Below are 26,924 nucleotides of genomic sequence, written 5' to 3'. Positions count from 1 at the left end.
AGGCTGGGCCCTTGGCTGCGTTTTAATGTGGGTTTTGACATGTGAGATACATTTACTTTCGTGGGTTTGTTTGCTGTATAGACTGGTAAATTGGCTTTGATGGGTTCCAGTAAAGCTAAATGCAGAAGTCAGCAGGAGCAGAAGGTCCCCTTCATGTCACAAGTCATGAGGAAGCAAATCATTTGTAGTTTGGTCTGATTTTTTAAAGTTTTGTAAGTTCTGCATAGCTATTGAACTAAAGCCTAATTTTATGTAGCTTACATATCTTTTGACTAAAGTAATTTGTTCTTTAATGAAAAAGCAATGTGTACATTATGGGAATTTTTAAAATGAAGTTATAAAAGCATTTGCCTATAATCTCTGAATGACAACTGTTATTAAAATTTTGTTAAAATATTTCAGAATTTTGTACATCTATATATGAATATTAAAGCATTCAGTATATAATGCTTTACGTATTGTTCATAAACTTCTTTTTCTGTTTCACTGAATTCTCCCTTAAAGAGGGATTTGATTGAGTTACATTTGGGAAAACATACTCCAGCATGTTGATATATCAGGCTTCGTCCGTCCTGTTTCCTTTCGTTGCATTTATCCTTTTGGTGCTTTAGAATATTTCCTGATGGTGCTTTCAGGTGCTTTGTTAACATGTATCCCACATGTGAACATCTTCTCATACAAGTCCTTGATATAGTATCAGATACAAGTCTGGTTTACACAAACAGAAAACTAAAGCTAGATTTTTATTTTTTAGGGTGCCAGGAACCCTGCTGGGCATTTATGAGAAAACTGTAAACTGTATACTTGTTATGGCTAATTGCCGTGGTAACATCAAGTGTGGTTAGACCACCCGCTGTGACCGCCATCGCACTTGTTGTGGGTCCTGGCTTTTCACTTGGTGAATGACCTTTATCCCAGCAAAGCAGCGGACTCACTTTTCTTTCCCTCTCTCGATTTTCTTTTAGCCTGATGAAGTCCTCCGATATCGACCAGGATTTGTTTACAGACAGTTACTGCAAGGTGTGCAGTGCACAGCTGATATCGGAATCTCAGCGCGTGGCCCACTACGAGGTAAGGACGACATCGCCCACACATTCGGCTCGAGGGGAGAAAGGAGCCTCCAGAGTCGTGGACTGGGCTCCAGGAGGCTTCCCCAGAACCTGGGCACATTTTCAGAGCCACACTGTGAGTCAGGTAGAATAAACGAGTCTGTGGCCAGGGCCTGCGGCCAGGGTGTCATTTGCAGTCTCTGGTTGCTTTGCTCATGCTTTACTTTTTAAAATGTGTACCGCAGCCCCTCAAAACTCAATAGACTTTCTCTTTGTGCTCTGTCATCGTTGTCCTTGAGGTTCCCTTCACGGACAAGGGCAGAATGCCTGGCTGAGCCTCCCCCTGCCCCTCATCCCTGAGGATGAGCTTGTAAGTCCTACCCAGAGGGAGGGGACAGGCCAGCTGAGGGTCTCAGTCGTCGTGGAGCCCATGTCTCCTCAAGACACCCTCTCTGATGCTTGATGCCCCAATTCGGTGTTCCCTGGAATGGCAGTATCCCCTGCAGGACTGTGACAGTGTCATTGCCCAGATACTCCTGAAGGACATAGTTCAGGGGCTGCCATCCGAGTGGAAGAGCTGGCGGCTTAGTTGTGGTCCTTAGTTGTGGGGTAGAGGTGAGCGCGGAGACCCTGCCACAGCCCAGGAGGTGGAGGAGGGGAGCTGAGGCTTTGGCAGGGCTGGGAGAGGGGGGATTCTATTTTCCAGGGACCGTGTACTGGGGGAACACGCATTTTCAAGGGTAATAACTTGTAGGAAATTTTAGATTACAGGGCTTAGCCAGCAATTTTCTTTTTTACCTGATGAGTCTGACAAATGCCAGTTGTCACTGTCAGTCACAAGACTGTCCTCGGCCTCAAATTTCCTTGTGCATCATGAAAACGGTAATAACAGCAACACACACAGCCACAGCAACAATAAACTGCCCCTGCCTGCTCCTCAGGGTTTTGCAGCAACCAAGTGAGATCCGTTATTTTGCTAGTATTTGTGGAAATGTTTTGGAAGCTGCAATGTCTTCCAAACATGCAAAACCGTATTATTAGCCTTACTAATTCTTTTGCAGCAAGGTTGTGATAAAAGAAAATAAAACTTGTTCTTCAGAGAGTATTTTTAAAATAAGCATCTGTCAAAAAATTAATGTACTCATCCTTGAGTATCCATAGGGGATTGGTTCCGAGACCTAAAACCTTCTTAAAAAGACAGAAATTTAATCCCCAGTATAAATGGCAGAGTATTAGTGTAGACCCTGCACAGCTTTGTGTGTACTTTAGACTATCTCTAGATCACTCACAGTACCCGGCACGGTGCTGCACACAGCTTCGCATGGATTCAGGATAACACTGATTTGTGGCAAACTCAAGTTTTGGTTTTTGAAAATTTCTGAATTTTTTTTCTAATGCTTCTGTTCTTTGGTGAGTTGGACCCACAGATACCGAGCTCACAGATCGGAAGGCACAATGCGTACTCTTTTGTCAAGAAGTAAACACGTGTTGAAGAAAGTAAATGAGAAATTCTCTAAAAGATACTGTTTTAAAAATCATGTAGTTTATTAATATTAAATCCCCAGACGAATGTTGGAAGAAGCGACCCCTGCTCAGAAATTATGTGGCTCCCAATTAGTTATTTTTTCCAGTACCTGGTGTCAAAGTCAGGACCTCACACTTACCATGCAGACACTACACCCCTGAGCTATTCCCCAGTTCACCTCCATTAGTTCTTTACTAGGTTTTTTTTTTTTTTTTGTTTGTTTATTTTACATTATCTTTCCATGTTCTTAAGGGCAGGAGCAGAGTTATATTCATTTATCCTCCATAATTTCTGGAATAATGTCTACATATTATGGGTGTTTAATTAGCATTTATGCAAGGGTGGGTTGTATTATAAAAAGGTGCTGGTGACATTATCTAGTACTTCATTGCTTCCTGAACTAGAAAAGAAATATTGCAACAGTGACAATAATAATAAAAAATTTAAAGAGGTTCAATTGAGAACTTGGTCGTTTGACTTCCACTTTTCCTGTTGACATGTGGTGCCTTCGCTGTGGCATAATCTAGTCATTCACAGGCTGTCAGTTAGTGTTGGTGACGTAGCACAGATGGAACAGGGTAGGTAAAGCAGTGCCCTCACAGCTGTAACGAGCAGTGCTGCGGTCGTCTGTCAACAGTAAGGATTCCTGGTAAACAGGGAGGGGACTCAGAGTGGTGCTTCCTTCCCTGCCTACCGCAGCGATGGCATTTCTTTCTGAAGGACAATGCCCCTGTGCTCTTTCTGTAAAACCGCAGACAGTGCGCACACAGAGCAGACCTGATGAGACCCTCTCTTTCCTCTTGCCTGTCTTGTGTGCCAGCTTTGGAAGGGACACTTCTGTAGTTCCATTTCTTCTTTGAGACCATCGGAAGTCTGATTCTGATTCTGTCCATCTGCCCCTTCCCTCCACATGCGTCCTCCCTGCTGAAAGTACATGTCGGGCAGGTCTCTGTATGATGCTGAAATCTGGCACAGTTCATTGAGCGTGCTGCCAGGCTCACTGTCAATGCTCTATTACTAATCTGTTGTTTCAGTGTGATTTCACTCTTGAGTTCAACCTGATAATAATCTCGGCTTCCCTGTGGAGCAAACCAGTGAGAATTCACTGTGTTTCCTGTATGTCCAGCAATATTGGTATTAGTGGTTGTAGAGGATTCTGAGCTCATATCAGAAATGGTCTCTGCAGGCAAGAAACTCATCAATGTCACGGAAGCTGTCGCAGACGTGGCACTAATGCCTGTGTGAGGCGATCTGAGGAGTTGCACTGCCTGCTTTTACAGCTGCTGCTCTAGTCTGATACAAACCAAAGCTCTTTCGTCCCTTTGGCTTCCCGATATAGGCCACATTGTGCTGTTAGCTTTGTAGTTCTTGCTATGCTCCACATTCCAGAGAGTGAGTCATCATAATGACACTAAGTGGTTCCTCTTAATAGGGAGAGGACTTTAGGATCAAGCAAGGCTTTTTAGGGAAATGTGAACTAAAGCAACACTGACATTCTATCTTATTTCAGAAAGGATGGTTAAAATAACTCTTATTAAGTAGGGACAGGGGTGTTATGATCGAGAAAGGCTTGGTAGAGAAATGCAAACTAAAACAACGCCAATACTCCATCTTTTTCCAAAAAGAATGGATGTCATCAATAAATCGAAAAGTAACAAATGCTGGCAAGGCTGCTGGGAATAAAGGAAGCCTTCTATACTGTTGGTGGGATTAGAAACTACTACAACAACTATGGAAACTGGTATGGAAATTCCTTCAGCCTAAATGCAGACAATCCATTTGATCCAACTCTTCCCCTTCCACGTGTCTTCCTGAAAGAGTAAAGATGTCACACTGCAGTCATGCATGTGTACCCATGTTTATAGCAGCACATCTCACAATAGTGAAATCTCAGAAGCAGTGTATATGTTTATCAACAGATAATGAATTAAGACAATATGGTACTTATACAGAATTGAGTCCTACTCTGCCCTAGTGAAGGATACAGTTGAGGCATTTATAGGGAAATGGATACACCTTGAGACTATACTGTTAAGTGAAATAAATTAGACACTCAAACCTAAATATTAAATGGTTTCTCTTATATATGAGGAACTCCATGTATAAATAAATAAGATAAAAAGGAAAACAAAATACGGATATTAGAAATCAGGGATTTTGACTTTTTGCAAAAGGGAGTAAGAGGGAGGGGGAATGGAGGGAGGAAGCAACTGGGATGGGTTACGTATGTGGAGCAGCTCTCCACCATGAATAGAACCACTGTGTCCTGAGAGTGAATGTGTACTAATGAAATGTGTAGAAATTAGAGTTAAAAGAGAATAAGAAAGGCTTGTTGGGGGAATACTGGGGTTTACTAGGTCTCAGGGGTGGGTTAAGTTTAGGGGTGGTAAATGAGCAGTCATGGTCCTCCAGGGAGAACTGTGAGGCCTGCCCCGTGGCTGGGCGGTGTGCGCTGCGGAGAGACACGCCAAAGCATGGGTGAGGAAGCGGGGATCTGGCTCTTGGGAGGTTCTGAAACGTCTGGGAGCATAAATTATAACTGAGCATTTCTGACAGTTGGTGGTGTCAGGGCATAGTTTGGGGAAAAGAACAGCTTTTGCTAGGATTTTTGCCACAAAATTAGTGTTAGTCCTCTGAAGTAGGAGACAGAAACAAAACAAGTGGATTCCTGCCAAATAGCTGAGTGTCCTCCTCAACAGGCTGAGGCTTCATATATGAGGCCAGAGAAGCCTGCTACAGTTTTAATCCATCACACGCACCCTGTAGAAGATGAAGTCCTGGTGTGGAAAACAAATGGGACACATAGGGCATTTTTATTTTTCTTACTTATTAGACATTGATAACAGGTTAGTCTTTGGGTGGAAAATATGATCAGATGCTATTCCCTGCTCACTGGATGAATACTCTGAATCCACAGAATGAATAAACACAAACACAAAAAAGAAGCAAAAGTTTTCAAATGAGGATGCCTCAGTGTCTCCTGGGAAGGCTGCATAAGTAGCTTGCAAAGTTTGAAATGACTAAAGAACAGTTTCTTGCCAAGGGACACAGTGGCTTGCATTAGTAAAGGATGGTTTACAGATCTGGAAGGCGCAGGAGATGAGTGTTTGTGGGGGAAGGTCCCGTAAAGCCAGCCCTCCCAGGGCCGGCTGTGCTGCTTGGCCTGTCCTTTGACTCCTCACGCTGCCATACCTCATGTCTGACTCACCACCCCTGGAAGATCAGTGGCTCGGGCATCGTGGAACCTGTAAACACGTTGGTAAGCCTCCGGGGGCGGGCGGGAGTCATGCCTCGACCCTCTCACTTACACTGGTGACACTGCCTCCAGGGCCTTGCTCTTTGGCCCTTTTAGGCTCATACTTTTGGGGGGTTCAGTGTGTTTTTTTTTACCTTGGTTCAATGACGGTTCTGGTGACTGAGCCCCCTTAACTCTCCTGGGAATAGTGGACTCAGCATTTGTTCAACTCCCAGGAGCTCTGAGCTCCGGAGGTGTCCGGCCACACCGCTGCCCCATTTCACGCGGAAGGCAGCCGAAAAGACGCTGGCCGGCTTCTGCAGGTCCCGAGGGTGGTGGGGTGTGAGTGCTGCCGGACAGTGGCACCGAGATGAACGCTGCAGGATGTTGATTGAAACGCATGACTCTGGGCCTGCTGATAAACGCTTTCATCCGTCCTCTCCTTGCTTCTCAATATCGCTTATTCTGCTCATACTTCAAATTTCTTGAAAAAATTTTGTTTTCATTTAGTGCACGTTTGCCATGCACAATGACCGCACTCCTGGCGTGGAGTTGATATTTGTGTGCAACGCACTGCGATTCCTTTCTGTATCCCCTTCCTGTGCCCTCCCCTCTCTTAGTCACCTTCGCTTCTTGTATTCTAGTATGTACCTTTTATTTGCAATGTCTGATTTATTTCACAGCAGAGTCAACACATCCATTTTACTACAAATTACTCAAATGTATCCTTCTTTATCGCAGAGTAGTACTCCATTTTATATAAGTAGCACATTTTCAGGATCCATTCATTGACTGAACACGTAGGCTACTTCCAAGATTTAGCTATTATGAGTTGTGCTGCTATAAACATGGGTATTCGCGCATCACTGTAATAGGAAGATACCTACAAGGAGAATAGCTTACTGAAGAGGCTATCTTTTCTCCAGATACATTTTCAGCCTTTTTATCAAGGATCAGATAGCTGAATGTGCGTGGAGTTGTTTCTGCATTCCCTGCTCTGCTCCATTGAATCATATGTCTGCTTTTGGGACAGTTTCATGCTGTTTTAATCAGTGGAGCTTTGTAATAAAACTTGGAGTCTGAGATTTTGATGCTTCCTGATTTTGTTTGTGGCTAAGGCTTGTGTTTGGTATTCTGGGTCTTTTCTGATTCCATCGGAACTGTCGGCTTGTTTTCTCTAGTTATATGAGTAATACCATTGGCATTTGATCAGAACTGGATTAAATTTGTGTAATAATTTTGAAAGGAGGTCTATTTTGACAATGTTGGTTCTGTCTGTCCTGGGTCATGGATCTTTCCAATTTCTGATACTCTCTTTGATCTACTTTTTCAGAGACATAGTTTCTTGGTAGGCAACTTTCATTTTCTTGGTTAATTTCTAAGCAATTCATTTTTTTGATGCTATTTTGAAAGATACTGTTTTTTCTAATTTCTTTCTCAAGGAGTTCATAATTACTATAAAGGAACACTAGTGACTTTTATGCGTTGATTTTGTAACCAGCTACATTACTGAATTTGGCAATTAGTTCTAAGAGTTTCATGGTAGACTTTTTTGTGCTCCTATGTGCAGAATCATGCCATTTTCAAATAATGATAATTTACCTTTTTCTTTTTTTCTTACATATTTCTTTTATTTCTTTCTTTTGCCTCATTGCTTTGGCTAATGTTTCAAGTGCTATATTGAACAGGAGTGCTGATAGTGGACATCCCTGTCTGTTCCCTGATTTAGAGGGAAAACTTTCAGGTTTCTCCCCTTTAATATGATGTTGCAGTAAGTGACTCATCAGACTGAGGTAAGGTCCTTCCATATCTGTTATCTTTTATCATGAACTGAGGTTGGATTTTGTCAAAGATATTTTCTGTGACTTTTGATATGGCCGTGAGATTTTTTGTTCTTGCTTCTATTTTTCTGATGCACTGTATTTATTGATTTGCATATGGAACCATCCGTGCATCCTTGGGATGAAGCTTATATGGTCAGATATATGATCTTCTTGGTGATCTCTTGTACTCTGTTTGTCAGTATAACACTGAGGATTTTTGATTCTGTGTTCATTAAAAAGATTGGTCTGTAGTTCTTTTCTGTGGGGCCCATGTTTTGTTTTGGACTCAGTACAGAGCAGGATTTCAAAAATACTTTGGGAGTAATTCTTCACTTTCAATTTCATTAGAGAGTTTGAAGATTATTCACATTTTCCCTGAAGTTCATACAGATTTCTGTACGTTGTGGGCATTTCTTAGTTGGTACATTTTGTTATTATTACTTCAATTTCGTTGGCTTTTATTGCATTATTCAGAGTCTGTGTATTCTTGGTTCAGTTTTGGTAATTCATTTTTATCTAGGAGTTTATGCATTTCTGGATTCTCCAGTGGACTTTGCTGTCAACGTGTTTACAAATCCCTATTTCAATGGTGTCCACTGCTTTTACCTTTTTCATTTCTAATTGCACTCATTTGTGCCTTTCCTGTGTTTGGTAGAATTGGCTAAGAGTTTGTCTACTTTGTATATTCATTTGTTATTCTCTTTGATTCATTGATTTTTTGTATTATCTTTTAAGTCTTGTTTTAATTAATTTCTACTATGGTCTTTATAATTTTCTTTTTGTATTAGCTTTGGACTTGGGATGTTCTTGTTTTTCTAGGGTCTTGAGTATGTAATTACTTTGTTTATTTGGGCTCACTATGTTTTCCTGATATGACAATTCACAGATGTAAGCCTGTCTCTTGGGCTGCTTTCACTGTATCCCGTAGGTCTGGCATTTTGTACTGGCATTACCATTGGATTCTAGTAACAGTCTAACTTATTCCTCATTTTCTCCTTTTTGCCATGATTGTTGAATTTCCATTTGTTTGCATAATTTCTCTAGTTTCTTTTGCTATTAATTTCTAGTTTCATTGCATTCAGATCTCAGATTATATGCATGGGATAATTTTAATTCATGTTTATTTATTTAAGCATACCTTATAATCTAGTGTGTGGTATATTTTGGAGAAAGTTCTGTGTGCCACTGAGAAAAATATATTCTATTGTGTGGTGGAACAGTTGTAGATATCTTTAAGCCCATTTGTTTGAAGGTGTAGTTCAACTCTGTCCTGATTGGCATATTCATTTTATACACTTTTCAGGATTATTGGTTTCTTGTCTCTTGTTAGAATATGCTTGAGAATACTTTTGAATTGCTGGATTGGTGTTCATAGATTTTTAGAGACCAAGATAGTCTTTATAATGGGAAGACCTTACTTCTCCATTAATTTTAAAGGACAGTTTCGCAGGATCTATCAGTCTGAGTTGGAAGTTATTTTCTTTTAGGGCTTGAAGCATTTAACTCCCAAGCTCTCCTTGCCTTTAAGATGCCAGAGTTTGTGCAAAGAAGTTTGTAATTATGATGGATTTACTTTTAGAAGTGATTCATTGCTTTTCTTTAACAGCTATTAGGATTCTGTTCTTGTGTTGAACTTCTGATAGGATTTCGACTATCATGTCATGGAAAAGGTCTTTTCTGATCATAAGCATTTGGCACCAATGCCTCACTTATTTACATGTTAAATTCTTTCTCCATATTTGGAAATGTTTGTTATTATTTCTAGAAGCAGGTTTTTTATGTCATGCATGCTGTCTTCTGATTTTTCAATATTTCTGAATAACCTTAGATTCCTCTTCTTTACATCATCTAGCAGATGTTGGATCAGTTTTCCTGTTTTCTTGTTATTTTAGAGGTGTTCTAAGCATGTAGTCACTGGCACCAGCCCTGTCGTCTAGTTCTGACATTCCTCACTTGTATTGCCCATGCTTTCAATAGAAACTTTGATCTCTTCAGCTTCTTTATAGTATTTTTTCATGGACTCCAATTCTCTGCTAAATTCGTCATGCGTGTATTGTATTTTTTTTTTAGCTTAGCTAGCATTTCATTTGTATCCTTTGTAAAGTCAGTGATTGTTGTATTTATTAAATATATTCTATGTTTAGTTATATTTTCTGGGAGCTTGGCAAGTGCAATATTGATCCTTTCACCCCCTTCTCCTTGTCACTTGGCTCTGTGGGTTTTGATTTTTTCTCTACTGGTGCCACATTGTGGGTAGTTGGGAGGTTTTGGAAGCATTTTGTTCCTTTATCTTTCTCTCTCTCTCTTTCTTTCTTTCTTTCTTTCTTTCTTTCTTTCTTTCTTTCTTTCCTTCTTTCTTTCCTTCTTCCTTTCTCCCTATGTATGCATAGGTGCTGAGCATTGTGGGTAGATTACAGTGGAAAGATTTACTGCTAGTGTGGAAATCTCTTTAGTGTTATAGTTTGTGTCTGGATGTCCCCCCAAACCTCATGCAGTCATAGGGGTGGGCTTCTAGAATTTGTGATTGATTGATGGTCCAATGCTGGGATTGATGGTATGAGTGCTATACCCATCCTGAGGTTGGTAGCCTGTGTACAATGAAAGAGAGGCAAAAAGGTTTGCCCGCTCTCTCCTCCCCTGTTGCTCTTGCTGCTTTTGCTGCCTTCTGTCACTTTGACCTGTTGCATCTGTGCCACGCCACCCTGCTTGGAGTCAGCTGATTATGGATTGAAACCTCCACAAACCATGAGCTAAATAAACCTTTCCTTCCTTAATTTTTGGCATGAGGTATTTTGTCTCAGCAATAAGAGAAAAGTAACTGAGACAATTAGTGTTTCATTTTTAGCAAAGCACTCTGGTCATGGCAAACTATAGGCCTTTGCTTCTTTGCCAAGGTCCAGCTACCTCTATTAATTTGCAAGGGGAGGGTGCAGTGTACTTGGCATCCACTTTTCTGTGATGAATGAACCAGAATATTGTTAGTGGCAGAAAGATAATTCAGATATTGGCATATGGAGAAAGCCAGTTACAGGCAACATGTATGCCATGCTGGTAATGGCAACAAGTTCAACAACAAAAAATAGAATTGAAGACAAAGTGAATATTGACAGGTCATAGAAATCAGTAATGTACAACCATTAGCCATTAACAAGCAAAGAGATAAATACAAAGACAACCAAATATTGACATGCAGTTGATATCTACCAAATGCAGCAACTGTGCCTCCTCAAAGAATAGGAAAAATAATTCAGAAATGTTAACTAAATATCTAAAGATTAGTAAAACTTAATGGTTCTTCTAGTAAAGATTCCAGATGGGGAATGGGAGAATAAAAGAGATAAAATTTGAAAAATAAAGAAAATGAGAAGAGAGAAAAATCAGATAAAGGATCTTATTAAGAAGTGAAAAGATATTACCAGAATTAGATAAAAGTAGCTGAAAAGTTGAAATGAGAAAAAGAAAAAAACAGAGCAAGATAAAGAAAAAAGAATAAATTAGAAGAAAAAATATCAAAAGAGAAAGAAAAACAACAAAAAAAGCAGGTGCCCCTCACACCACAAAGAATTTAAAAGAAAGAAAGAAAAAAAAAAAAAAAAAACTGAGTCCAAAATGATTCCTCTGTGTTGTGGAATGAATAATTCTTTTCCAGGTTGTACAGTCTTGGGATCCTTCAGGTACAGCGGCATCATAGAGTCCCTGCTCATTTTCTGTACTCATGTTTCTGTGTTTGAATGCTGAATTCTGGTTCACCTCTCTTGCTGGGCATGATTTATCAATGGGGTCTTCCCTAGGCCTGTGGTCATTCAACGACCCAGTGTTCCCTGTGCACCCCAAGTCATCATTTTCTCTGGCTAGCTTTATGGACTTGTTTTGTGAGGTGCCTCTTGGCTCCAGAGACCTCTTTGTCCATACACCTCGGACCATGGTAAATGTTCAAACCAAACCACATCCTTGCTCGCCGAATTCTGTGTGGATTTAGGCAGTGGGGCAGGGGGTCAGACGTCTGCTGGACTGAATCTTAGCACTTTGAGACCCAGTCCCCTCTGAAAGCAACATGCTTCTGTCCTGGCTTTTGAACACAGAGACTGAAGCTGTGACCTTTGCAGACTGAGCTCACACTTCTTGGCAGGTCTAGGTTTAGTCCGCCATCCCTGTGATCATCTCTTATGGCTATTGCCCATGTAGTCCCTGTGATAGGGTGACTCTGAAGAGACGCCAAAGCATACTTGGTCTGTGGCTCAATCTAGACCATTAGCTCCTCCCTAAATGGCTCCTGATTAAATTCTATCAAGTATGGCAGGTATTGGGTTTCTTCTCCCACTTTAGCTTGCCCGCAGAAGGAGTTATCTACAGAGTGAAACACAGATTTTGCATTTCATAACAGCCATGGGCTTTTCTTGGAGGTAGTGCTGCTGGCCCAGTTTGTTGTTTCTCCTCAGAGTTGCTGACCTGAGCTGGCTATAACCTCATGCCAGTGGAGACAGGAACTCCTTCCCAGGAGCTGGGGTGACCTTTCTAGACCGCTTCACTCTTTTCTTTGTATTTTGTTTTGTTTTCCAGCTTCTTTGTAGGTTCTCGTTTTCCTGTAAGCACCCTCTCAGTTCTGGAGATCTGTTTCTTTCTTTCTTTCTTTCTTTCTTTTTTTTTTTTTTTTTACTAGGTTGTTTTCCACGGGTCTTGATTCCAGATCCCGAAGATGCCAGAGTTTGGAGCTGGTCTCGCCTTGCCATGTTGGCCTCCCTGTTTATCCTTTATCTTCTTGTTGAGCAAGTGGAAGGCCACATACCCTCTTCTGGTCAGTGAGAGCCAGCACACCATAACAGGCAGTGTTTCTGCAGCCCATCTGTGCTGCCTGGCATCGCATCAGTTGGACTTCAGTAGTGTCTGGACTCACCAGCTTTGCAGGTGGCCTGCTGTGGAGGATGCATTTCCTAACAGGGCAGTGAAGGTCCTCAGAACGGACTTTCTGGGGAGTGGCCTCCCTTTCACTGCACACCGAGAATCACTATTTCAGTACTGCAAATCTCTTAAAGTCACGGTATGTTCAGTGTCTACTTGACACTGTTGATAAAGCTATCAGTGTACTGGCCTAGCCTGAAGCAACGCTTGCTGTGTTTCATAATCCTGAAGAGGGTTAACCTAGTCTTGAATGCCTGCTACTGTGCCGTTCTGTTTCCTTGACCACTTCGGTGGAGACTGTATGACACCTGTGTTTTTATATTTTCTTGTGTTTTATTCTGTAGGACCAACATGGTCATTTTATGTTTTATCCTTACCATTAGTCCGAATAGTTTGATGGAACCCAAAATGAATTACTAATAATGAAGTAATGTATAGCGATGTAGAAAGTAATGGGCTGAAGAGCACAGTAAATTCAGGAAGCACACACACTAAGAACAGTTCTCCGATGGCGTGCTTAGCGCTCATGGGTTAAGAATGTGTAGGACGCTGCGCAGCATGAGTGTTCATTTGCTGAGAGCAGATGTGTCCTTGCTCAGTGGACCCCAGGAGCCAGGTCATAATCCATTGGCTGAAACTCGGTCCCATGGTCTCACTTTTCTGCAGGGGAGCCGGGCAGCACAACTTAAAAGTGTGGAGAAATGAAAGGCGCTAAACAAATGTGCCATCATCTGTCACAGTCCACCTGTCTGCAGGCCAGCTAGCTGCATCTCCTCTCCACAGGAACAATGTCAGTTCTTTTTCTGCTCACTACAAGCAGCTTAAATTTTCTGTCTCTGGGACTGTGAATCTGATCCTCTGACCCAAAGTGCAATATTAACCCCTCCCCTTACACGGCGGGGCAGCAGTGCTGGGAGTGGCACATCCTGTTCAGGGACAGAAGGAGCAAAGAGAAAGCACCCTCCCCGTCCACAGTAAAGTGAGCCCTGTGGGACAGGCATGAGGAGGACTGTCTTTCCAGCAAAGGGAAACTTCTACACGTAGGATCTGGTCCTTTCCTCCAGGAGGGACTTTCTACTCCTTCCCAGTGACTCAGGCCCTGACCTCCAGATTTCCTCCCTCCTCACTGTCTGTTGTCCCCTGCTGCATCTGAAATGGACCTGGGGTCTGCGCCCTGGGGACACTCTTCTCTTACACAACTTCCGTTCTAAGTGTAAAAGGCTCACCTGGAGACAGTGCTGTGAATTTAACCAGAGTGGTTTTATTATTTTTCCTTTCCCATTCATGCAGAGGTGCTCTCCTTAAATGTTCTAAAATTTTCCAATTCAGGCTTATAATCATTTTTAGTAATATGGTCTTACAGTAGTATAGAAAGCTTATAATTTATATTCTTTCAGAAATTTCCATGTGGCAGGGACCATGCAATTCTCTAACACACATTTTAAGTCTGTTTATTTTATTCTTTTCTTGCTGTGCTTTCTTTTTTAATTCAATGATGGATACTTTGGGGCTATTACTTAAAAACTAGGTGGAAAAGCCACACCCTAACCTGATTTTTGCCAAAGGCCACGCCGTGCTGAGGTGGCATCAGAGCCTCTTCCTGAGGGGTTTCTCACTGCACACTATGGTCCAGAGCCTCTTGGTGTCATCTCTGGATGGAAGAAGAAAACTTCACACACTGTGCCTGTTCTGATTGGCCAGCTCCTTGTAGATGCTTGACTCTTGGCTTGTGTTTCCTGCTTTGGTGTCAACACCACACAGTCCAGTCCAGCAGTTGGACGGGAACTGGTGTGCACACTGAGTGATGTGGTCTTACAGTAGTATAGCATGCTGAGCTTCCCTGTGAGTCCTACTGTTCTCTTTTCCTTATATTATTTTAAATCTGTATCTTTCACATTTTTATCCTTTTGTATTAGATTTCTATATTTTTATATGTCTTAAAGTCTTTAAAGAAAGCAGTAGAACATAAATGTGTAAATAATCAGTCAATGTTAAGATTTTGTTCATTTATTAAAAAGTGATAAACTCACAATTCAGTAAGCGTGAGGCAGGAGAGGGTGCAGGAGGTGGAGAGTCTCAGCGTTCCTATCTTCTAGCTGCCCAGGTCTTCTTAGGATCAGTGTGACCAATTTTCTTTGAAATTTTGTTGTATGCTTGTATATGCAACTTGATTTTCCATTTTATGTTTTTCACAAATACCACATGCTGTCACCTTGGTTAAAATTTATTTTAATTATGGCATTCAAGGTAGTATCAACGTTTGTGAAGGAAGCTTATTGGATTGGTTTACTGCTTGTCGGCAGCCTTGATACAACTCTGGGAGAAGAACACTGTTTCCGGGAAGCACTTAGGGAATAGTGGTGCACGTCCCTCCTCAGATCCTGGCCAGTATGGCCTGCTGTTGACAGTCACATTGTTTTTTCTAGTTTACCATCCCCAGCATTCACTTGAAAGCATGTGCATCCCTGACCCCCCAAGCAAGTCAGCCATCTGGGATTGTTAATGTTTCCAAAAACATAGTAGGAGGCAGAGGGTAAGTAGCCTAAGGGTAAATAGCCTCAGAGTGGGCTAGTGTTGATCTAAACTCTGTCTCTGCCAAGATTTCTTCTGATGCTCAGAGGTGTTGAAAACAACAGGCTCTCCTTGTTCTCTGTGACTTGAGAATTTAATTGTTTCCTTATGCCTTTACTAAGAGGAGCTAATTTTGAGTGGAATTTTGTAACGGAGCTGCAATGTTTCCTTTGAGGGTGCTGTCAATGGGTTAAGGCACCTGGTCAGACATTCTTGGCCAAGCCCCCTCCACGCTTGCAGCGTGCCCTTACCCCTCATCCCTGGCAGCTTGTCCTTAGCCGGGACAGTCTTTGCTGCCCATGTGCCAGCTGCTGGAAAGGCTTTTACATTCTTTTGCCAGATTTCAGGGTTTTTTTTTTTTTTTTTTTTTAAGAAAATAGGAAGACACAGAGCAAAACTCTTCTCTGCCATAGGTATTTCTCCTTTGAGCTTCTAAAGGACATTCCTAGGGGTGGACTCACAGCCTTTACCCCATCTTGGGAAGCTTCCTGTCTTCTGGTGTTCATGAGCACCACAGCGTACTGAGACACTGCCCATAATTCCCTGTTCTAGAAACTCAGTTCCATCAGGATTTGCCCTGAATACCACAGTTTGTCTTGCTTTCCAGCTCTCCTTGGCCTTAAACCCAGCTCCCCTTTTTAATGCCAAGGAGCCCTTTGAAAGTTGCATCTTGCTGTAAAAGCCCCAAAGCAACTTATTTTTCTTTTCACACAAAGGTGCGCGCTCCCTTTGGTCTCACCTACTGAATTCCCCATTTCCTATCCCCGGAGTGGATTTGTTGTTAATTTAGCCTCAGAGCAGCGATTGGTTAAGAAAAGAGCCTTTGGAATACTCAGGGTCAGAAAGCTGGTGTTGGGAGTACAGTGTTAAAGAAATCCCTTAGCCTGATTTTATTCCTGCTTATGTAACATGGGAAGCTTGGGGGCTTCTTTCTTACACCCCCTTCTCCCCCATCTTCTCCCTGCATGTCCATCGGTCGCCATTTTACCTGGTTTGCCATGCCTTTTACTTGTACATCTTCATTAAAATATGTATAGCTTGGTGGGCACAGATTTTTAAAAATGTAATTTAGAATTTTTAGAACAATTTAGATTTATAGGAACGTTCTAAACTGAGTATGGGATCTGTCTGTACCCTTGACCTAATTTTTCCTCCTATTAAGATCTTACATTACTATGGCAAATTTGTCAGCTAATGGAGCAATCTTGATGTATTGTTATTATATAACACACATTATAAAATGTCAAGTCTAAATTTTATTCATATGTCTTTAGTTTTTTCCTCATGTCCTTTTTCTATCCCAGGATCAAATGCAGGAGTTTTCATTTTGTATAGCCATTAAGTCCTTGGCAGTTTTGTGGATCAGTAGTCAGGTGTTCCGTAGAATGACTTTTGGTTGGGATTTGTTTGGTGTTTTTCTCCTGCTTGGGCAAGGTTATGTGTTGTTGGAGGCACAGCCATGGAGACTGAAAGTGCCCTTCTCCCCCCACCGTATCAAGGGTTCATGCTATCAACATAGTTACTGTTGATGTTGACCTTGACCCCCGGCCTGAGGTGGGGTGTGTTGGGTTTCTCCACTTTGAAGTTACTCTTTTCCATAGTTTGCTCTTTGGAAGGGCACCATGATTAACAGTGTAGCCATATGTGTGTGCAAACAGCCTATGCTGTGAGAATGATTCTTGCCTTGCGGTTACAGTCACGAATGTGTTTCCGAGTCCATTCACCTTACACATGAACCTGATGCTTCCCTTCTCACTGCAGCAGAGAGCTCCATACTGAGTGTTACGCTTTAGATCTAGATCTTCCCACAGAAGTCTCATGTTCAGGGAGGCAGGGCCTGCTTGGATGCATCGCTGGGGCTGTGACTTAAAGGGTATATTCTTGTCCCGTCTCCATTCTCCTGTCTCTCTACTTCGTGTTCACCATGACGTGAGCAGCTTTCTTCCACCTGCTCCTCCCATCATGCTCTTCTGCCCTGGAGCCAGCTGACTTGAACCTGAACCTGCTGAAAACTGTGAGTCGAAGTAAACCTTTCCTCCTTTAAGTTGTGGTGTGGGATATTTTGAAAGCTGACTAATACACTGAAGGTCAGTTAAATTTTCCCAGTTTTCAGGGATGAATATGCAGGTTGATTTCTGTCCTACTAATGCAAACAATGTTGTGATGAGCATCCCTAACAAGGTCCCTAAAGAACTTGTATGGGAATTTATCTGAGATGGACACACAGCTGAGAGCAGAATTTCTGTATCACGAGGCATATTGCTTCTTAATTTGGCTAAGCCTTGCTCTGTTCAGTGGTTCATGAGCGTTTCCATATCTGCAAATCATAGCCAATAATTAACTGTGTTCAGCTTTCTAACTTTTTCTTAATCTTTTTGATATTCTATGTCTTATTATTTTAAATAATGTTATTATTTTAAATAATATTTTTAGTCTATTTGCTTTCCTATTTTTGATTCCTATGCATATTCTTCATCAGTTTTTCTACTGGTATACTCATGTTTTTCTTTTTAATTTCCTCCATTAATTGTCCTCCTCCATTCTGTAATCCTCCTATTGTAACTTCATGGTACCCTTTGTTAACTTTAAGCTTAAAACCTTCTTTTCGAAAAATTTAATAAACTTCCATATAATTTAAGAAGTCTTTTTATAAATAGACTGCAAAAACATGGGTTATACTATAATTGATTCATTTGGCATTTCCGTTTCATATTCACATCTGATTATCTGTGTAGAGCCTGCCTTTCTGTGATGTATAAGGTAGGAATCCATCCTAATTTCCCTGTAATTACAATAAGCCAATTCTCCTACAGCCAGGTACAGTCGACTCTTGGACCCAATTGTGGTGTCATCTTTGCTGTGTGTTAATGTCCCAAATGTGAGTCTGAATTAAATCTTTCTATTTTGTTCCATGATTTTGCTCATCCTGCTCTAGGTTATTCCATTCTGTGTTTAATTACTATATCATGGTATCATATCTTGATATTTAAGAGAGAAAAATCACATCTCTTTCCTCTTCTATTGAGTTGATTTAGCTATTTAGGCAGTAGATAATTTTTGATGCATATAAATGCTCAAATAAGATCCCAAATCTTGTTAAAAGCTTACCTAAAATCATATCAACTTTAAGAATCAATTAGAAAAAGAATATCTTTATAGTGTTGAGTCATCTTATTTTGAAACGGATATCTGTCCTTTCATTCAATTTTAGAATAATTTTCATTTTAAAATTCTGGAGAAAGGTAATGTAATAAATATGTAAACCAGGAAAACACTTTTTATGGTGTAATTTAGTTTTTAATGATCTCTTTAGTCCCCTCTATTCTTCTTTCAACATTTAATCATTATTTTTCAATTAAATTGTAATCATGTTGAAGACAAGGGTCATACCTTTAATTTCCTTTTTTCCTTGTTGTGTTCTGACTTAGAGATGACCTCATAATATAGCAGGTTTTAACAGAATTAATTGATACTGAGGAAAAGCACCTTTTTGGAGACTGTATTTTCTGGCCTCTTTTTTTCTTTTTTTAATTTTCTCTCACATTTCTATCTTTCTTTCCTCGTTTTTCTGGTTTGCTTGCTCCTGCATCTCATTTCTGTGGCCTCCTCTGGGGGAAGATGCCCGCCTGGGGCTGTGACCACAGCTCTCCCTCCGCCCGCCCGGTAGCGAGCAGCTCTGTGCAGTGTGATGCCATCCCTTGGAGGCTGAGCAGTGTGGCTTGAAACTCCGTGTGGTCAGAAAGTCCAGGGGAGTTTTGGTTTTAAATGAGTACATTCCCATCCATTCAAAAGATGTCAACAGTCACTGTCAAACCACCTCTGAAACACCTCTAATAAGAACTCAAAATATGCTCTTTCTTCAATTTCACCCTTAAATTGCATTTTCACTGCCACGTTTCAGGTGGTCCCATAACAGTCTCCTTTGATGTAAAAAAGTTTTGTGTTCTTCAAAGAAAGGAAAGTGTTGTGGAGTAACCTCTTTAGTTTGCTAGTGACCCCTCTGCTAGCTATTATTGTTCCCTGTCCACTTTTTTGATCTATATAATTATGTTAATCCAGAGACATGATTTGACCTTTACCTTTTCCAAATCTATATAATAATGAACTATGTGATAATGAAGTTTTCCCACTTTAAAGTTTGTCTTAATAAGATTATGTTGCTGTGCGAGGATTAGTCAAGTCACTCTCCTTTGACATGCTGTAAGTGGAAAGTCAAGACTGTGTTTGAAAGAAGCAATGTGAAAGTCTAAGGTTGGTAAGTCTGTGGCACCAAAAAGACACCAAAGGGACTCTAAAGCCTCAGATATCTTTGGATGCCTGGAAAGCCTGAGATTAGCAGTCCTGGTGATGGTATTTATAAACTAATCAATATTCTGATCCTCATTGAGGAGTAAAGAAAGTTTTGAAGTTAATCTTTTGTCACTGGGTTTTTGGCATTTAGAAGTTTTTATGAAATCCTTTCTGAGCAAAGGAATATGAAATTATGCTTATTGTGCTAGCACTGTAAATACCAAGTACAGAAGGGCATGGTAATTAGTGTGCTCATATCTAGGTCAGCCGAGAAGCATAGGATCTTAAGAGGTGGGTAACTTACAGCTATTTCCGAGCGTTTTCTTCTGAGCTAAAAGCCTAGCGATAAACAACCCAGATGTGTGCTTGCATATATTCTCCACCATATTTTTAAAAAAATCTATATTGTATAAATGCATCATAATAGATTCCATTTTGCTACACTACAGGGATCCTCAGATGAAAGAGATGAAAATCGCGCATTTGTTTTGGGTTGGGAGTTAAGACAGTAACAGAAATGACAGCCATGCAGAGGAGATGGGTGCATAGCCAAAGACAAGCAAAGGTGAGAGGAACCATCACGCAGATGCAAGAAGATCTGCTTAGAAAGTGAATCAACTTGACTTGTTCTCTGTTGATCAAATATGAAAATCCTGTAAAGAATGACTTGTGTCATTTATAGACACAATTCGTGTGTGCACAGTGTTTTTAAATATAATTAGTCACATGCAGGACCAAGCTCCGTTACAGCAGACACTAGAGCAGTTTGTGTTGCCCAAGTGCAGACTTCAAGCAGTCTTGCTCGCCCACTTTTAGGCATTTGTGTGCATGTGACCACAAGGAGCTGTTTATCCATGTCATGAAGAAATAATGTCACTTCTAGTGCCCTGAATTAAAAATGACAGAAATGAATGAACAAACGCCTGCCCGTGACACTGGGCATCGGCTTAGTGAGACACCAAGCCGTCACATACCTCAAATCCAGGCACACAGACACGATTTTAAGAGTCTATGCTTTTTGTGGACTTCTAAAGTCTTGTTTTATCAGAGAAAGGGTTCCTCTCTTTTCTGGTACCAATCAGAAGATAATTTTTAGCAGAAAACTGATTTAAGGTTATTTTTCCCCAGGAAACATTCATCAGATCCTTCAGGACTTTGATTTGTAAACACATGAGAATTCCTTCTTTTAGTTATATTTGAGAAATATTGACTTATACTTTGTATAGCATAGCTGATCCTACCACCTAATCACTCCTTTTGGCCTTTTAAAAATCGTGTTTTATTTTACTGTTTAGTTTAAAATGTTTCACCAACATCTCCACGTAGGCATACATGGTACACTGATCCCATCTAACCTCTCTTTCACCGCCTCTCCACCAACACCCCTCCACAGCCTCTATTCATCACTGTTGTATTTTCTACTTCCAGCTATCACATATGAGAGGGAATATGCAATATCTGCCTTTTTGCATCTGCTTTATTTCACTAAACATAATGCCCTCCATTTCCATGTGCATTGTTACAGTGCAGAGTCCATTCTTTGTTATGACAGAATAGTGCTTCATGTCAGTGGACACCGATTTCCTTTGTCCATTCATCTGTAGATGGACACCTAGGCTGATTCCATATCTTAGCTACTGAGAATAGTGCTGCCATAACCATGGTGCACATGTTTCTCTTTGGCTTGCTAATTTCATTTCTTTTGGATGCATAGCCAGTAATGAGATAGCTGGATCCTATGGTAGTTCTATTTTTAGTTTTTGAGGAATTGCTACAATGTTCTTTATAATGATTGTACTAATTTAAATTCCCAACCACAGCAGAAAAGGGTTCCATTTTCTCTGTATCCTGCCAGCATTTGTTTGTTTGTTTGCTTGTTTATTTAATAATAATTCTTAGTGTGTGATAAGGACATCTCCCTGTGGTTTTGCATTGCATTTGCTTCATGGCTAATAATATTGAGCATTTTTTTCCACATAGTTGTTGCCGTATTCTGAGAAATGTCTATTCAGATTGTTTGCCCTTTTAAAATTGGATTACTTGTTCTTTGTTGCATTGTTGTTAAATTTTTCAAGTATCATATATTCTAAATGTTAACCCTGTAACAGATAAATATTTGGCTGAATATTTTAAGCTGTGTTTATGATTTAATACTCAAACTTAGTCAACCAACAGTTTAGATTGTGAAGATAATCTTGATGTAATAAGTGATTGATCTTTTTCGAGGTATGTTAGTTTTGCTTGCTTGTAATGAACTTTATTTTTTTAAAGAACTAGTTTTAGTGACCCTTGCTTGTAAAGCCTTCTTGTGTAAACAATGTCGTGGTTAAAATTAATAAATTATATTGACACATTAAAGCCCATTTGTGGTGTTACACATTCTGTGGATTTGAACAAATGTATGACACGTATCTGACATTATAGAATCACTCACATAATGTCACTTTCTTAAAAGATCTCTGTGCTTTTCTTGGCTTCATCGTAGCCTGTCAGTAACTAACTTTTTAGATGTCTCCTTCATTTTGCCTTTTCCAATATGTCATATAGTTGAAATCATACCATTTATAGCTTTTTCGGATTGACTTCTTTCATTTGGTAATGAGAAACCTGCATTTAAGTTCCCTACATGTCGTTTTTATGGCTTGATACCTCATTTCCTTGTAGTACTAAATAATGGTGTTGCAAAACCTGGTTATCCACATTCGGAAGGTTGAATATAGACCCCTGTCTCTCATATATTAAATTAAAGTTGATCAAATAGCTAAACATTAAAACAGAAACGTGATATGCTAGGAGGTAAAATTCTTAAAAATATAGACATAGGCAAGGACTTTCTGGACAGAACCCTGATTACATAAGAAATAACATAACGAATCAACAAATAAGATTATATCAAATTAAAACCTTCTACAGAGCAAAGAAGAAAACCAACAGAGTAAAGAGACAACCTACAGAATGAGAAAATTTTTGTCCACTAATCCTTACACAAAAACTAAGGAGTCTTTTATATCTAGAATGTATTTTAAAAACCTCAAAATCTACCCCCATAAATAAAAGACAAATTAAAAAATGGGCAACTGAAGTGAATAGACACTTTGCAGAGAAAGAAAGAAAAATAGCCAAGAAATATGTGAAGAAATGTTCAATATTGCTGGCCACTCAAGAAATGAAAATTAAAACAACACTGAGATTCCACTTTACTCCAGAAAGAATGGCCATCACTAAGAAATCAAATAATAACAAATGCTAGTGAGGCTTTGGGAAAAAGGAATCCTTCTGCATCGTTAGTGAGAATGTAAACTGGTACAGCCACTGTGGAAATCAGTGCAGAGATTCAAAAAGCTAAAAGCAGAAGTTCCATTTAACCAAGCTATTTCTCTTCTGGGTATCTTCCCGAAAGAGTTAGAGACAGGATAGTTGCTGTCTCTCTCATTGCTGAGACAAAGTACCTGGTACCCAAAGTTAAAGGTGGTGAGGTTTATTTAGCTCACAGTTTGGGGAGGTTTCCGCCATAGTCAGCTGGCTCCAAGGCAGGGTGCATGTGCAGCAGAAACGGTTCATCTCAGGCAGAAGGCCGCACAGCAGTGAAGCAACAAGAAGCAGCAGTCAACAAGCCTGCCCAGCAGCCCTCTTTCTGTCCCTTACATTCTTTCCCGATTCCCCACCCTCAGGGCAGGCAGCACTCACACCCACGGAGGGCCTTCCCACCATTAACTCCCAGAACTGTGTCAAACCAACCGGTGAACTGATTTAACAGCACATCCTGGACTCCATCCAGCATCACACATCCCAGATCCAGCCACCTATGAAAAGCTCTTCTTTGACTGCAGGAGGCCTGGTGGGGGGATATTTAGATACAAGCCATAACACATGCACACTCAGGTTTATAGCAGCACCACTCATAATACTAAATTCTAGAAGGAGCCTGTATATCCATCAATAGACAGGTAAGACAAATGTGGTATTTATACACAGTGAAATATTACTCTATCATAAAGAATACATTTGAGCCATTTGTAGGAGAATGGATACAGCTTGAGGCTATGTTAATTGAAATAAGACATACAATCTTAAATATGACATGGTTTCTCTTATATGAGAAACCCAAAGTATAAATAAATTAAAAAGCAAAAGACAGATAACAGGAAACAAGGAGATATTTTTCAAATGAGAAGGAGACCAAGAGATAGGGAACAGGGAGGGAAAGAAGGAATTAAAATGTGCTATGCACACATACCAATTGCCATGATGCATTTAATCATTATGTACTACAAATATGTACTAACAAAACTTGAAAAGCACCTGAAAAATAAAAACTCCATTTTCTAGAGATAGCACAGATTGTTCACTTACCCACTGAGAGATAATGCTTCTATGTTTCGGCAACTACGAATAAGGCTTCTGTGTACAGATCTGTGTGTAAGCTGTGCTTGGCCATATATTTTCAGTTCTTTGAGGAAGTAACAAGAACTGTAATTGCTGAGAGTGTGGCAGGGATATGTTCAGTTTGAGGAGAACCACCACACTCTGCCGAAGTGTCCGTGCCACCTTGCATTCCCACCCGTCACCCGGGTCCCATCAGCTTTCAGGGGTGTTAATGTCCCGAACATTGACCTTTCTAATGTACACATATTGATATCCTATTGCCATGTTGTATTTTCCCGGTCGTGTATGCCACTGTCCATTTTGTCCTACTACAACAGAACACCAAAGCATGGTAATAGAAAGCAGAGAGTCACTTCTCCCATCTGGAAGCTGAGAAGTGGAAAGGCAAGCGGTCGTACCTTGGGAGACTTCTTGCTCTGTAGGAACATCATAGATTGTATCACGTGCTGAGAGGGCAAGAGAAGACCTACTTGGTATACACCAGACACATTCTCAAGACAACAAGCCACTCCTGTGATGTTGAGATTCATCCATATGTGACCTAATCGCGACCTGCTATCTTTTTTTTTTTTGGAAATTGAACTCAGGGCCTTGCGCTTGCCAGTCAGGCAGTTAGGCCCCAGAGCTACAACCCCAGCTGGATCCCTATATTGCATGGGGGTTAAATTTGGGTGACTTAATCAAATCCTGTTGCTTTTCATATGCTAATTTGTGAGCCCTGTGTCTTCCGTGATGTGTCTGTTACAGGCTGGGGCACCCAGCGATGACCGATGAGTGGGGGTAATGTCACTGTTTTCCATTTGTTGCCCTTATTTTCTGCACCAAATTTTGCATTCTTTTTAAAGGTTTCCCATTCCATTTTCTATCTCAGATATTAGAGTATTAGTTACACTCATCTTCTGTTTTTTAAAATAGTTACTCTGTAGTGTGCTATGCACATTCATATTCTAATCCCAGTCTGTTCTCAGGTAAGACCGTCCTGCTTCCTGGTGGTGTGAGTCCCATGTGATACCAAAACACAGCATTGGAATTCCTCTTCCTGCAACCTGTGCCTTCCCGTCACTTATACATGAGCATGTATAAATTCAAAACACTGTCACTCTTACTATTCTAAAAAGATGGCTTTCTGTTAGAACAGTAGGAAAAGGAACATTTTAAAGTTTATTTCCTTTATTGTTCTTCTGGAGTTTGGGTAGGTCTCAGTTTTTGCCCCTTATCATTTTTCTCCTTATACCTTTTAATAGTTTTAAAGTTTTGAGTCACTTCTTTCTTTTGTATCTTTCGTTTGAAAATCATTTAGAAAGCTCTTGGAGCTCTGTGTAGAAAGTTTTATGCACAAAGGTGGACAAATCTATAAATATGACATAAAACAAAATGCTTTGTTTCTTTCCAGGACTGACTGTGCTTCTCTCTATTTCCCTGTCTTTATTTCCATGTTAGAGAGAGGGTTGGGAACAGAAGGACAGAGAAGGGGAATGAGAAATAGAGATCTGAAACATTTTTTTAATGTATAAATGCCACTTATTTTTAAATGTAGTATCCATCCATCCATCCATCCATCCATCCATCCATCCATCCAACCATTCACAGACAGAAACAGACAGACCTAGGAAGTGACAATCTAGACCAGGAGTGGAAGACCTATGGCACATATGTTGTTCTAAGACAGAAGATGTTTATGCGTGAATTGTCTTTTTCTAAACTAAAAGCTCTGCATTCGGGTTTAATTGCAGTGTTGGTGTTTTAGGATTTGTAAGTGAGTTTTCAGCTGTAGTTTGGTCACTTGACACTGAACTGTTTCCCATCACTACTCTGGAATAAAAGCTAGAGGTGAGACATGCTGGGAATGAGCCCCAATGGCCTGAAAAGCCCCCCAAACACTTAGCATGCAGGCTGAAACTCCTCAGGGAGAAGGTGAGTGAAGGACGGTCCGCAGGCTGCTGAGAGGGCCTGGAAGTTTAGCCATTATTTTGCTCACTGATAAAACACCTTGTTGGTCCAGGTTGAAGCCTTACAAAGTAATATTGAGCAATAGCTGCAGCAGCTGCAGGAAGGGTGAGAGGGAATTAATCTCAGATGAGTGCTGATCTAGGCAATCTAGTAAGAATTATCTACTTTGTCAATGAAGTTTCCTCTCCCAGAGCGCCCGGGTGTGGGAAGTGATTGGGACTCTGGTGCACCCAGGAGGGAGCTCTGTGTTTCTAAAAGGGGGCAGATTTATGTAGCATTCAGAGACTCAAGCTGGCTCTGCAAGGCAGAATCAGTCAGGGAACAGCAATATTTATTGGGGTCTCAGTGTTCTTTTCCCCTAGTTTATAGCGACACCTTTTTTTCATACAGCTTACAAACCAGGCTTGACAAATAAGTAAGCTTTTTTGGCCACTGAGGGTTGTCACACATGAACAGTGTTAGGACCTTCGAACAGAATCATGAGGATGGCAAGAAAGACTTCCACTGTGCATGCTGGGCTTGAGAAATACTTGCTGGAGTTGAGGGAAGAGAGCAGAGAAGAAGATATGGATGGGTGGATAGTATCTTTAAATAGCAAATGATCTTTAGACGTAGCATGTTTCAGGTTCTGAAAGTGGCATTAACTTACATATCAAGCTCTGAGCATATCTATGATGGCTCACAGACTCAGGAAGCCCAAGGGGTGGAGTCCCTGTCCCCTCAGCCTGAAGCAGGGCTCTCCACCGGCTTGTCTGGGCTGCATCAGAGAGGCAAGGCCAAAGAAGCAGTGTGGACATGGAGAGCCCCTGCTGCTGTCCCCAGGATGTGTCTCTGGGTGACTTGCCAGCATCTCAGTACCTGGGCTTCCTAGTTTCATCCACGGAGGCCTTGGGCTGAATTTGGACTCCTGCGTGTTTTGGTGTAGTGCTGACAAGCCAGCCTGCGGGCCATGGATGGTGCAGCAGGTGAGGCTGTGTGACAGTCCAGTGCCTCCTGGCTGGGTGATTCGCTACCTGAGGTCTCGGCTGTGGTTATGGCTGTGGCTCCTCTTGCTGAGGACTAGCATGGTGCCAATCTTACTGTGCTCTTTTCATGCATTGTTTTTATTTATTTATTCTTCCCCTGCACTGGGGATGGAACCTCAGGTCCCATCCTCTGTTCCTCTTTTGACGATCTCTCCAGTGTAGATATGATGA

The 26,924-nt window shown here is 40.9% G+C and overlaps 1 protein-coding gene across 3 annotated transcripts in view; it reads left to right on the top strand.

Moving 5' to 3' along the window:
- Zmat4 (zinc finger matrin-type 4) overlaps positions 1 to 26,924 on the top strand; it is a 379,004-nt gene that overhangs the window by 69,859 nt on the left and 282,221 nt on the right. For all 3 annotated transcript variants that reach the window (XM_063239857.1, XM_063239858.1, XM_063239856.1), the window contains exon 2: positions 966 to 1,071. In XM_063239857.1, the coding sequence (XP_063095927.1) occupies positions 970 to 1,071 (102 nt within the window). In that variant the 5' untranslated portion in view covers positions 966 to 969. The remainder of the gene's footprint in view (positions 1 to 965; positions 1,072 to 26,924) is intronic.

Source organism: Cavia porcellus, unplaced genomic scaffold (genome assembly GCF_034190915.1).
Source record: "Cavia porcellus strain 051 isolate PalLab524CR breed Dunkin Hartley unplaced genomic scaffold, mCavPor4.1 scaffold_29, whole genome shotgun sequence".
Lineage (NCBI taxonomy): Eukaryota > Metazoa > Chordata > Mammalia > Rodentia > Caviidae > Cavia > Cavia porcellus.
This window is presented reverse-complemented; position numbering and strand designations above follow the sequence as displayed.